Here is a 15,618-nt window from a genome sequence, read left to right on the forward strand (position 1 = left end):
AGGAGGCTTTGCTCTGTGTGTGTGTGTGTGTGTGTGTGTGTGTGTGTAGGCTTTGCTCTGTGTGTGTGTGTGTGTGTGTAGGCTTTGCTCTGTGTGTGTGTGTGTGTAGGCTTTGCTCTGTGTGTGTGTGTGTGTGTGTGTGTGTGTAGGCTTTGCTCTGTGTGTGTGTGTGTGTGTGTGTGTGTGTGTGTGTGTAGGCTTTGCTCTGTGTGTGTGTGTGTGTGTGTAGGCTTTGCTCTGTGTGTGTGTGTGTGTGTAGGCTTTGCTCTGTGTGTGTGTGTGTGTGTGTGTGTGTAGGCTTTGCTCTGTGTGTGTGTGTGTGTGTGTGTGTGTGTGTGTAGGCTTTGCTCTGTGTGTGTGTGTGTGTGTGTGTGTGTGTGTAGGCTTTGCTCTGTGTGTGTGTGTGTGTGTGTGTGTGTGTGTGTGTAGGCTTTGCTCTGTGTGTGTGTGTGTGTGTGTGTGTGTAGGCTTTGCTCTGTGTGTGTGTGTGTGTGTAGGCTTTGCTCTGTGTGTGTGTGTGTGTGTGTGTGTGTGTGTAGGCTTTGCTCTGTGTGTGTGTGTGTGTGTGTGTGTGTGTAGGCTTTGCTCTGTGTGTGTGTGTGTGTGTGTGTGTGTGTGTGTGTAGGCTTTGCTCTGTGTGTGTGTGTGTGTGTGTGTGTGTGTAGGCTTTGCTCTGTGTGTGTGTGTGTGTGTGTAGGCTTTGCTCTGTGTGTGTGTGTGTGTGTGTGTGTGTGTGTAGGCTTTGCTGTGTGTGTGTGTGCGAGATTTTTGTGTGTGTGTGTGTGTGTGTTTGTGAAAGAGAGATTTTAGTTCCCTGACCAGGAATTCAACCCACTCCCTCAGCAGTGAGAGCTCAGAGTCCCAACCACTGGACCTCCAGAGACTTCCCAGGACTCTTGCTTTCTTGCCTTCTGGCCTCCTTCCCATTCCTACCAGCCTTTGTACACATGCCCTCACGTAACATCCTCATGGCACCCCCAGCCGGGTCACCTGTGCCTCTATCTTCTTCCCGTGACTCTCCCACAGGTATCAGCCTGCCTCATCCCTGAACTTCAGCCACCTCCTTCCACATGCTTGAGAGTCCAGCAACTTCAGGATCATGTCCACACCTGACTTAGACTGCCGAACCTCGCCCTCACCCAGACAGTCTCCTGCCTGATCATCACGTATTTTCCACTCTCTTGGGGAGGGATCCAGATCTTGGTGCATCTACTTACGTTTTCTTTATGTATCCCACAATGAGTATTTATTTACATATCTATTTTTGTCTGTGCTGTGTCTGTCTTGCTGTGCACAGCCTTTCTCTAGTTGTGGAGAGCGGGGCTACTCCGGTTGCGGTGCGCGAGCTTATTGCAGTGGTTTCTCTTGTGGAGCACAGGCTCTAGGGTGAGCAGGCTTCAGTAGCTGCAGCACTCTAGAGGGCTTAGAGGGCGGGTTCAGTACCACAACTAGTTAATAGTAATAGGTGTTAGCCACTGTTTTGGAGGCATAAAGCAGAGAAAATCCCTTCCCCCAGGTGGATCACAAACTTTGTTCTTTTATGCTTTCTATTTCATTCTCCTACCCTTGGCCTTTTGGGTGTCATCTTCAGTCTGATCATCGAACTCACTGATTCATTCTTTAAATACCCCTAAAATAAATAAATAAATAAATACCCCTGTCCTATGTGGGCTTCCCAGGTGGTGCAGCAGTTAAGAATCCACCAGCCCACTATGGAAAACAGTGTGGAGATTTCTTAAAAAACTGGAAATAGAACTGCCATATGACCCAGCAACCCCACTTCTGGGCATACACACTGAGGAAACCAGATCTGAAAGAGACACGTGCACCCCATTGTTCATCGCAGCACTGTTTATAATAGCCAGGACATGGGAGCAACCTAGATGCCCATCAGCAGATGAATGGATAAGGAAGCTGTGGTACATATACACCATGGAATATTACTCAGCCGTTAAAAAGAATTCATTTGAATCAGTTCTAATGAGATGGATGAAACTGGAGCCCATTATACAGAGTGAAGTAAGCCACAAAGATAAAGAACATTACAGCATACTAACACATATATATGGAATTTAGAAAGATGGTAATGATAACCCTATATGCAAAACAGAAAAAGAGACACAGAAGTACAGAACAGACTTTTGGACCCTGTGGGAAAAGGCGAGGGTGGGATGTTTCGAGAGAACAGCATGTATATTATCTATAGTGAAACAGATCACCGGCCCAGGTGGGATGCATGAGACAAGTGCTCGGGCCTGGTGCACTGGGAAGACCCAGAGGAATCGGGTGGAGAGGGAGGTGGGAGGGGGGATCGGGATGGGGAATACATGTAACTCCATGGCTGATTCATGTCAGTGTATGACAAAACCCACTGAAATGTTGTGAAGTAATTAGCCTCCAACTAATAAAAAATATAAAAAAGAATCCACCAGCCGATGTAGGAGACACAGGAGATGTGGGTTTGATCCCTGGTTTAGGGAAGATCCCCTGGCGGACGAAATGGCAACCCACTCCACTATTCTTGCCTGGGAAATCTCATGGACAAAGGAGCCTGGTGGGCTGTAGTCCACGGGGTCGTACACAACTGAGCGACTGAGGACACACACATGCATCCTCCTCTGTATTCTATTCTGTCCTTTCTTTATCAATGTTGTCTATAACCAACACTTTTCCTAAAAAGCATATATTCTTGCTCCTATGGCTTTTTCTCTCCTCACCTCCTGGCTTACTTTTCCCCCTTAATTTCATTTGTTTATGCTTTTCTTCCAGTTCTTCATTCCGTATAGCATATGTTACTTACTATGACTTGTGAGGCTGCCATTCTTCTTCCATGTCTAGTTATTTCCCCCTGGATGTGTGAGTTGCCCTGTGTGTGTGTGGAGGAAAGACCAAGTTCAGGCCAGAAGCCTTGGAGGACACACACATGTGAAATGACTAGGCAGGGCAGGGAAGGGAGTCCAGCTTTCACCACAATAGGCCACCAGATTCATCTGTTTTAACCTTAACTTGGCCAGGTAGAAGCACCTTCTGAGCTGTGATCCCCAAAGTCTGTGGGATGAGAGGGCCTGGCCTGACAAGCCAGGACTGCTCATCAGCCTGACCTCTCCTCAGTCTATACAGGAAGTCATTGAGTGTCCCAACGCCAAGTAACTGAAACCGCTTGTGTGTATGTGTGTGTGTGTGTGTGTGTGTGTGTATTAGCAAAGGGTTTCAGGACAGGAAGGGCACAACATATGGAATGCTTCCTGAATTTACATGTCATCCTTGCGCAGGGGCCATGCTAACCTCTGTGTTGTTGCAATTTTATTAAATGTGCTGCTGAAATGAGCATGAAGCCACTTTTCTTTCTTTTTAAATGTTTTTTTTATTTATTTGGCTGCCTCAAGTCTCAGTTGTGGCACACAGGTCTTGAGCTCCCAGGCTTCAGTAGTTGCAGCCCGTGGACTTAGTTGCTCCAGGGCATGTGGAATCTTACTACCCCAACCAGGGATGGAACCTGTGTCCCTTGCATTGACATGTGGATTCTTAACCACTGGGCCAGCAGAAAGTTCCCCAGAAACTGCTCTGCTTTAACTCCTCCCCGCAGCTTGGGACTCTGATCAAGACAAGTCTGAGACAACCTCAGTTCCCAACAGGACTCTGCTAGTTGCTGTCAGCTGTGTTTCTCCCTGCAGTTTTGAGATGTGATCAGCAGCCCTCCCAAGAAGACCATCTCTTCCGCACCCGAAACTGGCTTGAGGTTCCCATTCCATAAACCAAGTCCATAAGTCTGATTCTGCCTTTCCTGCAGCAGCCACAGTAGGTCAGGCCACACTCTCTCACACCTGGAATATTCATTTCAAACTGACATATCATTAATGAGACCTGCCAAATCCCAAATGCTCTGTAAATCACTGGAGATAACAGAGCCAAACAAAATAGAAACAAAATTCCTACCAATGGGGACTGACAGGCAATAAACAAGGCGCGTAAGGAGAATATAGAGTTTGATGGAGATCAGTGCTCTGGAGAAAAAGCTGAGAGGGTAAATAGAGAGAGACTGGGGCGGGGGTGGGGAGGTGCTGAGTTGTAGAAAACGGGTCCAGGGCAATTCTCAATGAGAAGCAGATGTTTGAAAAAAAAGACCTGGAGAGAATTCGAGGAGAACTCCAGGGTTCTTCTCCCAGAGACAGAGGGAAAGGGGATAAAAGCCTAAGATGGGGGTGAAGCCTTGGGGTTCTGGGAACAGCAGCGTCAACAAGGGTGGCACGGAGGAAGCAAAGGGGCAAGAGGAGGGGCTGAGATGCCCAGGACCCCATAGCTGGGTCAGCAGGGCCTCCAGCCACCGTCAGCACGCCCATTTCTACACTGTGGTATCACCACACTCTCCTGCCTGGGGCGAGACAAGCCCAGAAACAGCGTGTAAATGCTAAGGATGAGTTGACAGGTATTTTAGGTCCATTGAATCTGATGACATAAACGAGCTTGCATTTTGTGTGGCTTTGTTTTTGTGTTAATTTCACATCGCTGATAATTCATTTTTATGGAATTATATGAAACTGCGAGGCTAAGGGAAATGGAGAAGTTCTTTACAAGAGGCGGTCTGAGCCACCGGGAGCTTCCACAGACAAGGGACATGTGCGGACTTGTTAATAACAACAGATCCGGACTTAATCCCTGGCAGTCCAGAGGTTAAGACTCTGAGTAGGGGGGTCGGGATTGACCCTTGGTTGGGGAACTAAGATCCTGCATGTCACGTGGTGTGGAAAAACTTTTTTTTTTAATGTTTTTTTAAAGTGTCCCTCTGATGACTGCTTCAGGAATGGAAAGACTCGTGAGGGGATTCCCTGGAGGTCCAGAGGCTAGGACTCCAGCTTTCCCTGCTATGACCCTGGGTTCAATCCCTGGTTAGGAAACTAACATCCCACAAGCTACATAACAGCACCCCCCAACTCCCTGACAACAAAAAAGACTGATGGGAGAGGTCAGTCAGGAGCTGACCCCATTAATCCGAGGGAGGGATAATGGGGCTGCAGGATAACAGATTCTGGATATAACTTGAAAGCAGACAATATTAGGACTACTCCAAAAGTCCTTTCTCTCAGAAAGCTCTCCGTCTGCTTCCCTAACTCTCCTCTCATCTTCCAGGGGGTCACTCACTCCACTAGTCAGGAAACAGAAGTGCTGGGCTTTCCTGAAATCCCTTCCTCCCGCCTTCCCCCGAGTGAGTACACAACACACCCCCACCAGATTTTCAGACCAGGCGCCAGTCACTATGTAAACACCTTCCCCCTCCTCCCTCCCCACAAGTCCATCAAACATCATGCACTTTCTTTACCTAAAATAAGCACTGCTCTTTCCCTTCCCACTAAATGATCTTGGTTTCCAGCCCTGTGATTCTTTTGTTGGACTAGGAACAGTTTCTTTGGGATCCTAGGGGCACCCTTGGACTCAGCACCACAGGAGGAGAGACTTTTTCTTTGTCTCTGTTTTTGTTTTGGCCCAGCCTCACGGCTTGCTGTATCTTAGTTCTCGTGGCCCTCACCAGTGAAAGTGCCAAGTCCTAACTACTGGACCCCCAGGGAATTCCCAGAAGGAGGGAATATTAGCCTTACTCTCTGCTTCACTTGGAATCCACAAATCTTGGAAAATTGGAAAGTGTTAAGTTTGTATAAGACTCATTTGTGACAAAACTTTGGGACTTCCCAGGTGGCTCAATGGTAAAGAATTTGCCTTCCAATGCAGGAGACCAGAGTTCGATTCCTGGGTTGGGAAGATCCCCTGGAGAAGGAAATGGCAACCCACTCCAGTATTCTTGCCCGAGAAATCCCATAGCAGAAGAGCCTGGTGGGGTACAGTCCATGGGGTCACAAAAGAGTCAGACACGACTTGGAGACTAAACAGAAACAATGACAGAACTTGACCAGAACACACCTGAGATTATACTTTCTATCCCCACTTCAGTGCAAGTGTTGTTACATTTCACTGCAGAAATAGAAGTGTTTGGCTGTGGCCTATTGCCCCAGGCCCAGGGCTGGTATGTAATACTACTGGAAAGCCTGAGAGCTGCCACTAATGAAGCTTCCAATGGAGATCCCATCAACAGGCACACTTTATCCAATCAGGCCTTTAAATGCATTACTGTCCTTGATCCTATAAAAGGGGAGGAGCCTTGGGTGGGCACATCAGATGAACTCAGGTTGAGAAGGGGAGTCACACCGGGAAGAGTCCTCAGCCTTCAGCTCAGGGTCACCCAGCGTGGAGTTCAGTCTTCTGGGGGAGGTGAGTTTCCTGAACAAAAGGAAAATTTGCCATTTCATGTGTGTGTGTGAGTGTGCACTCCTGTGTTTGTACCCATAGCTCTGGGGAGAAAATTCCTAGATACAAAGACATGGATGCCTCACAGGCATGGGGGATGGTCTGTCAGAACCACTGATCAGGCCGTGCAAAATCTGGCCCAACTGAAGCCAGCTTCTCCTAGGAAAGTCTGTGTCTGGCTTGGTTTTTAATTTTTTTCAGTCACTAAATCATGTCCAACTCTTTGCGACCCCATGACTGTAGCCTGCCAGGTCCCTCTGTCCATGGGGTTCTCCAGGCAAGAATACTAGAATGGGTTGCCATTTCCTTCTCCAGGGGATCTTTATGACTCAGATCAAACCCAAGTCTCTTGTATTGGCAGGCAAATTCTCTACTGCTGAACCCCCAGGGAAGACCCCTGGAGGTCCGGATGGAAGTCGAGGTTCATGGCCAATTGAGGTGAGGGTGGGGCTGAAAGTGAAAGGGTGTGTATCAGTTATTTAGTGGACTTTTACTCTGTGCTTACCATGTGCCGGTGAATACTCCATGTGCTTCATATGTAGTAATTATTTTGGTTCTTGTGGCAATTCTGAACTGGGTGTCCTTAGAGATCAGAGCCCCCATGACAAGGATGGAGGCCTGATGGCATCATGTATGGGATCACACAGCTTGGAAATTCCAGGCTCCTGATTAAGAACACTGGCAATATGGAGTGGGGGAAGGGTAGTTGTTTTGTTTTCTCTTGAGATATAATAGCCATATATATTGTATTAGTTTCAGACGTACTACATATGACATATTTGCATGCATTGGGAAATAAATCACCACAATAAGTCTAGTTAGCATACATCAGCATACATCATTACATTTCTTTTTCTTGTGATGAAAATACGACAATTTTGTATTCCAAAAGTTGTCTAAATATGACAATTTTGAATTCCAAGTCTTAGCCATAATGCTGCTCCGCAGCCTTGCTTGTGGGAAATTGAGTGCATGGCTGCAAATGTGACCATGTGGTCTGTGTATGCCTGGAGAAGTCCACAAAGAAAACACCTGGGACTTCTCTGGCCATCCAGTGGTAAAGACTCAGAGCTTCCAATGCATGGAGTGTGGGTTTGATCCCTGGTTGGGGAACTAAGATCCCACATGCCACATGGCCAAATAAAAGAGAACTCATACGGAGTCCCAGGGGTATTACACCAGGAAAAAAAACAACAACAACAATAGAAACCAATGAACTTGGATGTAGATAACTAGCCACTACACCTAAGATGGGGTGGGAGGGGTGAGGACAAGCAGAGGCAAAGCCTGGTGGAATCAGGAAGGACTTGGTGCTTTTCACTGAGAGCAAGAGGGAGCCATAGAGGAAATTTTAAGTGGAGCAGTGGAGTCTGACCTAAGCAGATTAGCATTTTAAAAAGGTTGACTGAATAGGTGTGATAAGTGGATCCTTGTTGTTCCTGTTTAGACACACTGAGTCCTGTCCTACTCTTTTGAGACCTGGTGGTCTGTAGCCCACCACGTTCCTCTGTCCATGGAATTCTCTGAGCAAGAATGTTGGAGTGGGCTACCATTTTCTTCTCCAGATCTTCCCGACTCAGGGATCAAACCCAAATCTCTTCTGTCTCTGCATTGGCAATTCTCACTGAGCCAGAAGCCCTGATTAGGGGGAGGGCAAAGATGTGTTCAGTGTTCTCCTGTAGGGTTTTTCCTAGAATCGTCTTTGCCTCACTCACTGATGAGATCAGGGCGGCTAATCTGATCAGATCACCAGGTGAGGTTGACACAAAGCATGGTATCAGTTAACAGAAATTAATTAGGTATTTGGAAGCCCACATATCAATCCCAACAAACACCCCCACTTTCTAATCTTGTGGCATGATTTACTTTAAAAAAACAAAACGAAACAAAGCAAAAACAAATCCAGAGACTTCCCTGGTAGTCCAGTGGTTAAGATTCTGCGCTTTCACTGCTGAAGGCATAGGTTCGATTCCAAGACCCATGGCTGAACAAAAAATAATAAATAAATAATCTTTGAAATGTTAATCGTATAGAAAAATAAAACACAATTAGAACAATAATATAGTAAGAGGATTAAATCTTCTGTTTGACATCCCAAGAGATGTGCCTGTGGTTCTTATTGTTTAGTCACTCAGTCTTGTCTGACTCTTTGCGACCCCATGGACTATAGCTTGCCAGGCTCCTCTCTCCATGGAGTTTCCCAGGCAAGAATATTGGAGTGGGTTGCCATGCCCTCCTCCAGAGGATCTTCCTGACCCTGGGATCAAATTTGAGTCTCCAGCTGGGCAGGCAGTTTCTTTACCTCTGAGCCACCAGGAAAGCCTGTGCCTATGGTTGCCCAGATCATATGCTTTATAGTTACAAATCAGTATTGAGCAATGCAAGCTTCACCTCTGAATCCTACACTCCAGTGGAAAAGGACAGGCATTAGAGACAGATCAATATAAAATTATTACTTTGATAATATCAGTGAAGCAACGACAAATGTTTTTCATAAGGAAGGGTAATTGTTGATAGAAAAAGAGAGAAGAGGTGAAAGTAAAGGGAAAATTTTTAAAGGAATGTATCATCAAGCTTACACAGGGTATATCTGGGCTGGGTCTGCAGACTTGTGTCTGCTGTCGGAGTTTCCAACCCAAGATGATCATGTGTATGGATTCCAGCCTGCCTATTTCATTAACGTTATTGTCCTTTTTTTGTAGTAGTTTGTTTTCTTATAATGACTGAAGGGATATCTTTGTATTGATACTAGATCATTACCTTCATTCAGTTCAGTCAATTCCAATTATGATTTAAGACTCATTTATTATTTTAAAATAATTATTTTGCTTTCTTTATTTGACCACACTGGGTCTGAATTGTGGTATGCAGGAGGATCTTGTTCCCTGACCAGGGATGGAACCCAGACACGCTGTGTTGAGAGTGTTGAGCCTTAGTCACTGGACCACGAAGGAAGGTCCCCCATTTCCTGTTTAAATCTTTTTAAAAACTATTTACTTGTTTATTTTTATTTTTTGGTTGCACTGGGTCGTTGTTGCTCTGCATGGGCTTTCTCTAGTTGTGGTGCACAGGCTTCTCACTGCAGTGGGTTCTTCTGTTGTGGTGGACAGGCTCCAGGCTCACAGGCTTCAGCAGTTGCAGCACACAGGCTAAGTAGTCATGGTACCCAGGCTTCATTGCTCTGTGGCATGTAGAATATTCCTGGACCATGGATCGAACCTGTGTGCCCTGCATTGACAGGGGGATTGTTATCCACTGTACCACCAGGGAAGTCCACCCCTCCTTATTATTTTAAGTTAAGTTGAATGTTTTTATTGAAATGTAATGCACATACAGAAAAAAGAAAAAGTGAAAGTATATATATATATATACATATATATATAGCTTGGTGGATTTTGACAGAGAAACATTCCTGTATAATTCCCTCCGAGATCAAGAGGTAGACTGTCGCCCACTAAAACTGGAAGTTCAACATCCCAGGAACTCTCTCATTAGTCCCAGGCACTCTTTCATTAGTCCCAGGCAAACTGGGATGGGGTCCTCCATAAGTACCTATTCCAGGATCTACCAGTGCTTCCAAAAATGTAACCAACATCCTAAATAATATTGATAATACTTAAATACTTTTCAATGAACATGAATGAGAAGAAACAAAATGTATAGTTTAGTGCCTGGATTATTTCATTTAACACTGTATTTTGTGATTATTCTATGTTGTTGCATAGAGGAGTTCATTTCTTCTCAGTCTATCAAATATACCTTGACATCAATTAATTGTAATCTGTCCCATTTAATGCTGGACACTTAGATTATTTACAGCATGGAAATATTATGAATTATGTGGATATAAACATTCTTGTATATGTCTGTGATGCACATGAATATATTTTTCTGTTGAGTACAGGCAGAGAAGTAAAACTGATGAGTCACAGGGGATGCATAAATACAGATTTATTACATACTAATCAAAGCATTTCCAATGTGAGGTCTCACCAGCAGTGATTGAGAGTTCCAGGTCCTCCAATCCATGCCACAGCTAACTATTTTATTCTAGGGCTTCTGGGAGGTAGTGATTTTGTAGCTTGTTGTTGTAGTTTTATTTTACATTTCTGGGATTACTAATAATGTTGCCATTTTCTCCATTTGTTTATTCACTAAATATCTAGTAGAATTGGTCCATGAACTCAGTTGAACCTGGATTTTTTTTGTTTCTTTTCAACTACGACACTGTTGTAGTTAACTACATATTTCTTCTGTCTCTAGCTTTGCAGTCCTTAAACATTGTTGAAAGAGATTGCCCGAGAAACAAGTCAGGGGAGACTGAATCCCTCAAGTTGCAGCTCTATGAGAATTCTTGTTAAGAATGGCTTCAGACCGCAGAATCTCCTTTGAAGGTGAACCATCCAGGAGGGATCCTGGGTCAGAAAATTCACCCACCCAAGGATCTGCCGTCCAGGAGGAAGAGGGGATCCCTGAGTTCCCCAGCACTCAGCTCAACTTACTTCGAGACAGCAATAATTCAAGTGCAAGACAAGAACTGCAAAGACTCTATCACTTATTTCACTCATGGCTGCAGCCAGAAAAACACAGCAAGGATGAAATAATTTCTCGTCTGGTCCTGGAACAGTTTATGATCAATGGGCACTGCAGTGACAGGTCCACTTTACAGGAGAAATGGAATGCAAGTGGCAGAAACCTGGAGAAATTCATGGAGGATCTGACGGACGATGGCATGAAGACACCTGGCTTAGTAAGTAGGGGTTCTGACCCAGAGTGAGGGACGTGGGAGTGTCAGGAATAAGTAGTCTGTTGGAGTTACCTGGAAGTAGAGAAAGAAGAGTTATTACAGATGGTAACCAGGCTTTGTTCACAGGTCCACGTCCACATGCAGGGACAGGAAGCCCTCTTTTGTGAGAATATGCCCTTAAGACAAGTTATCATTCACTTCAGAAAACAGTTGTCGACAGGAACCCCAACAAGAGAGAATGCGGGGACAACCTCCTGGACTCCTCAAGATATGTCCCTGGAAACAGGACGAAGTGAGTGGGCAGAGCCCAGGTCCCAGAGGGGTGGCCCATATGGGCTCTTTCTTGGGTGTAATTTCACTGAGTCACTTTTTCGCTCCCTACAGAAAATGAAGATAAAGAAAATGATGGCAACTTTTCTGTGAAAACTCATCAAGTAAGTGACAGAATTACTGGTCCAAGCAATCAAATACCTTCCCTACTCATTGTCCAAGAAGAGAACGGTCCGAGGCTGGAAGAAGGAGGTGTTTCTCTGGAGAATCCACGAAGCTCCAGAAGAGGAGCAGGCCCAGGCCCCTCCAGGCCCCAGGACGGATCCCTCAAAGGACCCTCTTCTCAAGATGTCCTCATGGAAGTGGAAGCAGACCAGGTCACCCCTGGGCCTGTTTCTATCTGTCAGAGCTCTGAGGGGACTTCTGCACGTGGGGAACACCAGGAAAGATCCTATAGAGCCCCAGAAGTATACAGATGTGAGAGGTGTCCCAAGACCTTCAGGCATTCCTCTCGGTTCAGAGTTCACCAGAAGAGACACAATAATGAGAGGACATGTGTTTGTGCCGAGTGTGGCAAAGGCTTCTTCCAGGCATCAGACCTCCATGTGCATCAGAGGATTCACACAGGAGAGAAGCCCTTTGCGTGCAGCACGTGTGAAATGGCCTTCACCCACAAAACCAACCTTCGGGCTCATGAGAGAACCCACACAGGAGAGAAGCCCTATGAGTGCTCCCTCTGCCAGAGATGCTTCCGCCAGTCCTCCACCTACCACCGCCATCTTAGGTTTCACCAGAAAACTACCCTCAAAAGTGCTCCACATTAAATTAATCTTCCTTGGCTACGGCCCCAATGTAATGGATATAAATATGTATGTGAATATGTAGATTTCCATAGTATTTCTCCATTTAGATTATACTTTATAAAAATAATTAAAAGAAAAAAGAAAAAAAGTGGGGGCTTTCCTGACAGTCCAGTGGTTTGGACTCTGTGCTTCCACTAGAGGACATGGGTTCCATCCCTGGTCAGGGAACTAAGATCCCAAATGCTGCACCATGCCACCCAAAAAAAGTACAAATTAAAAAATAGGAAAAAAAAAAGGAAGAGAAATAAAAAAATGTTAAATAGAATTTTCTAACTGTATTTTCCATTTATTGTTTCACCCAACTTTAGACATGTGCCTCATGTGAGAAGACAGTTAGTTCCAAGCCCAGGACACAAACACTAGCTCGCAGTGGTCCCATCAGACTTTCCCTGCCTGCTCCCCTGTCCTCCACTCACACCCTTTACCTCTAGTGCATCCACAGACACCTAAAAAAGGTGAGCAGAGATGGAAACTCAGAAAAGAAGCCTAACTGAAGAAAGGAACACTTTATATTTAAATATATATATAATCATTTCTTAAATTCAGTGGCTTACAATTTGATAGGTAAACTGGACCTAAATAAGACTGGTACTGAAAGTTGCAGTATGCAATTTTATTAACATGCCAGAAAAGTCCAATGTGTTCCATTAATTTCTTCCAGTAGATGGAGCTTATGGGTGTAGAAGCAGCTTACTCGCAGAATCAGTTTGAAAGTTCACTTTGGAAAAAGTGGATTCTGTGTACAGCCAAGGCAAAGGCATATATGCCAGTTACTTGGAATACATTTGTGAACTGGTTTCCAGTAGGAAATTAGGCTTCAGTTTCACTGAACAACTGGAAGGTGCCACATAGAAATGCCTGAATTCTGGAATGGGTAAATCTGACATCTCTCTGATTCCCTTGATACTTCCATAGAAGGGAGAACTACCTGGGTGCGGATAGTGTGGAAATGCCCCAGATAAATGTAGAGAAGCCCTCCTTTAAAAAAAAAAAAAAAGAAAAAAGCATTGCCACCTCTGAAGGAAAGCTTTAGAAGAACGTTTTTTTTTTTTTTAATAACTATTTTCTTAAATTATTTATTTTTTAGTTGTGCCGGGTTTTCATTTCTGCACATGGGCTTTCTCTAGTTCACTAAGCGGGAACATTTTCCTTGTGGTGCAAAGGCTTCTCATTGTGTTGGCTTCTCTTGTTGTGGAGCACCAGCTCCAGAGCACAGGCTCAGTAGTTGTGGCGTACAGGTTTAGTTTTCCCTTGGCACGTGAACTCTTCTTGGACCAGAGATCAAACCCGTGTTCCCTGCATTGGCAGGCAGGTTCTTATCCACTGGACCACCAGGGAAGTTCTATCCATCTTCTTGCCTGGGCTGTCTCCAGGTGTTTTCCTACTGTGAATATTCTTGAAAATCTTGGTATTAAAGAAGGCTTTTCTTTGGAAAGACCTCTGGGAGGTGGACTGTGAAACATAGCCAAAATACGTGCATTGGAGTCTGCCTAGTTCCCCAGAACAGAGCTCTGAAAACTCTCGTATTTTCCTAAGAGATAAAAACACAAGGAGCATCTTCTGTTCTACTCTTTGGTTTTGGACTCTGGCTCCTGATACAGAAGCAATTAATGCTTTGAAATTTCTAGGTTGAAAGGAGTGTCTTTTCATCTCTTAGTGAGGTGATGCTTGGTGGGTTCCTGGATGGCTTCAGGATGGGGGCTCATCACTGGAAAGACCAAACCATGATTAGAAACTTGGAACATTTAGCTCCAAGTGGAAGCTAAGGGACTTCTGGAAGTGGAGAGGGACTGGAGATTAAGTTAATCATGGATCATGCTTTTTTAAGTTCAGGACTTGGAGTTCTTCCCAGCTAAAGAACACAACCATGTGCCAGGAGGGTGGCAGGTCCCAACTCTACAGGGATAGAAGCTCCTGTGCTCAAAGACCCTTCCCAATCTTTCTGTACCTCTTCATCTGAAAGTTCATCTGTATCCTTTGGCATTTCCCTTACAATATAGTAAACTGGTTAAGTAAGCATTTCCCTGACATCTGGGAACTGATCTAGCAAATGATCAAATTCAAGGAGGGTGATCAGAGGAAACTGACTTGCAACCAAATCAGACAGAGCTTGTGGGTAATGGGGAACCACTCTTTGCAACTGGCCTCTGAAGTGGGAGCCAGTCTTGTGGGACTGAGCTCTTAACCTGAGGGATTTGCACTAGGTGCAGTTAGTGTCAGAAAGACACCCAGGTGGTGTCACAGAGAACTGGCTGTTGTGAGAAAAAAAAAGTCACACTTCTGGTGTCAGAAGTGTTGAGTGTGGTTACTTGAAAAAAAACATGTGATTTCCCTGGTGGTTAGTGGTTAAGAAGCTGCCTTGCAATGCAAAGGACACTGGTTCAACTCCTGATTTGGGAAGATCCCACATGCCGCAGGGCAATTAGCTCGGTGCACCACAATTACTGAGCCAACACTCTGGAGTCTGCGCTCTGCAACAAGAGAAGCCACCACAGTGAGAAGTCTGGGCACCTCAACTAGAGGATAGACCCCATTCTCTGCAATGAGAGAAAGCCTGCAAGAAGCAACGAAGACCCAGCACAGCCAAAAATAGAGTAAATTAAAAAAAAAAAAAAAAGATACAGGCACACCAGTTTTCATAGCAACACTGTATACAGTAACCAAGATATGGAAGCCTCTTAAGTGCCATCAACACACGAATGGATAAAGAAGATGTGGGATATATTTGTTGTTGTTTGGTCACTCAGTCATATCAGATGTTTTGCGGCCCCATGGACCGTAGCCCACCAGCCTTCACTGTCCATGGGATTTTCCAGGCAAAAATACTGGAGTGGGTTGGCATTTCCTTCTCCAGAGGATCATCCCAACCTAGGGATCGAACCCACATCTTCTGCATTGCAGGTGGATTCTTTACTGCTGAGGCACCAAGGAAGCCTGTGGTATATATATTCGTGTCAGACTCTTTGCAACTCCATGGACTGTAGCCCACAAGGCTCCTCTGTCCATGGGATTTCCCAGGGTTGCCATTTTCTACTCCAGGGGATCTTCCTGACCCAGGGATCAAACCCATGTCTCCTGTGTCTCCTGAATTGCAGGCTCATTCTTTACCTGCAGAGCCTATAAAAAGAATGAATTTCTGCCATTTGCAACAATATGGATGGACCTAGAGAGTGTTATGCTTAGTGAAATAAATCAGTGAAAGATACTATGCTATCAGTCATGTTTGGAATCTAAAGTTGAATTAAGAGAATGTATATGACAAAAAAGAAACAGACTTATAGAGAGCAAACTAGTTCTTATCAGTGGGGAGAGGGGAAGAGGGAGGAACAAGATAGGGGGAAAGATGCATAGAGACAAACTACTATGTGAAAAATAAATAAGCAACCAGGATATATTGTACAGCACAGGAAAACATAGCCACTTTATTGTAATAACTTTAAA

General features: G+C 44.9%; 1 protein-coding gene and 1 non-coding gene across 2 annotated transcripts; one reads left to right on the top strand and one right to left on the bottom strand.

Annotated features, from left to right (window-relative positions):
- Window positions 1–3,227: 3,227 nt before the first annotated feature.
- Window positions 3,228–3,331, bottom strand: LOC133055296 (U6 spliceosomal RNA). Its single transcript, XR_009692594.1, has one exon. It is a non-coding gene; the product is annotated as a U6 spliceosomal RNA (small nuclear RNA).
- Window positions 3,332–10,591: 7,260 nt separating this feature from the next.
- Window positions 10,592–12,138, top strand: ZSCAN4 (zinc finger and SCAN domain containing 4). Its single transcript, XM_061140450.1, has 3 exons — window positions 10,592–11,047; window positions 11,171–11,336; window positions 11,429–12,138. Exons 1-3 carry the CDS (start codon window positions 10,661–10,663, stop codon window positions 12,136–12,138), a joined length of 1,263 nt encoding a protein of 420 aa, XP_060996433.1. The 5' UTR covers window positions 10,592–10,660.
- Window positions 12,139–15,618: the final 3,480 nt, after the last annotated feature.

Source organism: Dama dama, chromosome 4 (assembly GCF_033118175.1).
Source record: "Dama dama isolate Ldn47 chromosome 4, ASM3311817v1, whole genome shotgun sequence".
Taxonomy (NCBI): Eukaryota; Metazoa; Chordata; class Mammalia; order Artiodactyla; family Cervidae; genus Dama; species Dama dama.

What these genes read in the sequence shown, in the direction of transcription:
- ZSCAN4 (XM_061140450.1), top strand. Translation starts at nt 10,661, where the DNA reads ATGGCTTCAGACCGCAGAATCTCCTTTGAAGGTGAACCATCCAGGAGG. An exon ending in GCATGAAGACACCTGGCTTA is followed by an intron (nt 11,048 to 11,170) that starts GTAAGTAGGGGT and finishes CTTTGTTCACAG; the next exon opens with GTCCACGTCCACATGCAGGG. An exon ending in GTCCCTGGAAACAGGACGAA is followed by an intron (nt 11,337 to 11,428) that starts GTGAGTGGGCAG and finishes CGCTCCCTACAG; the next exon opens with AAAATGAAGATAAAGAAAAT.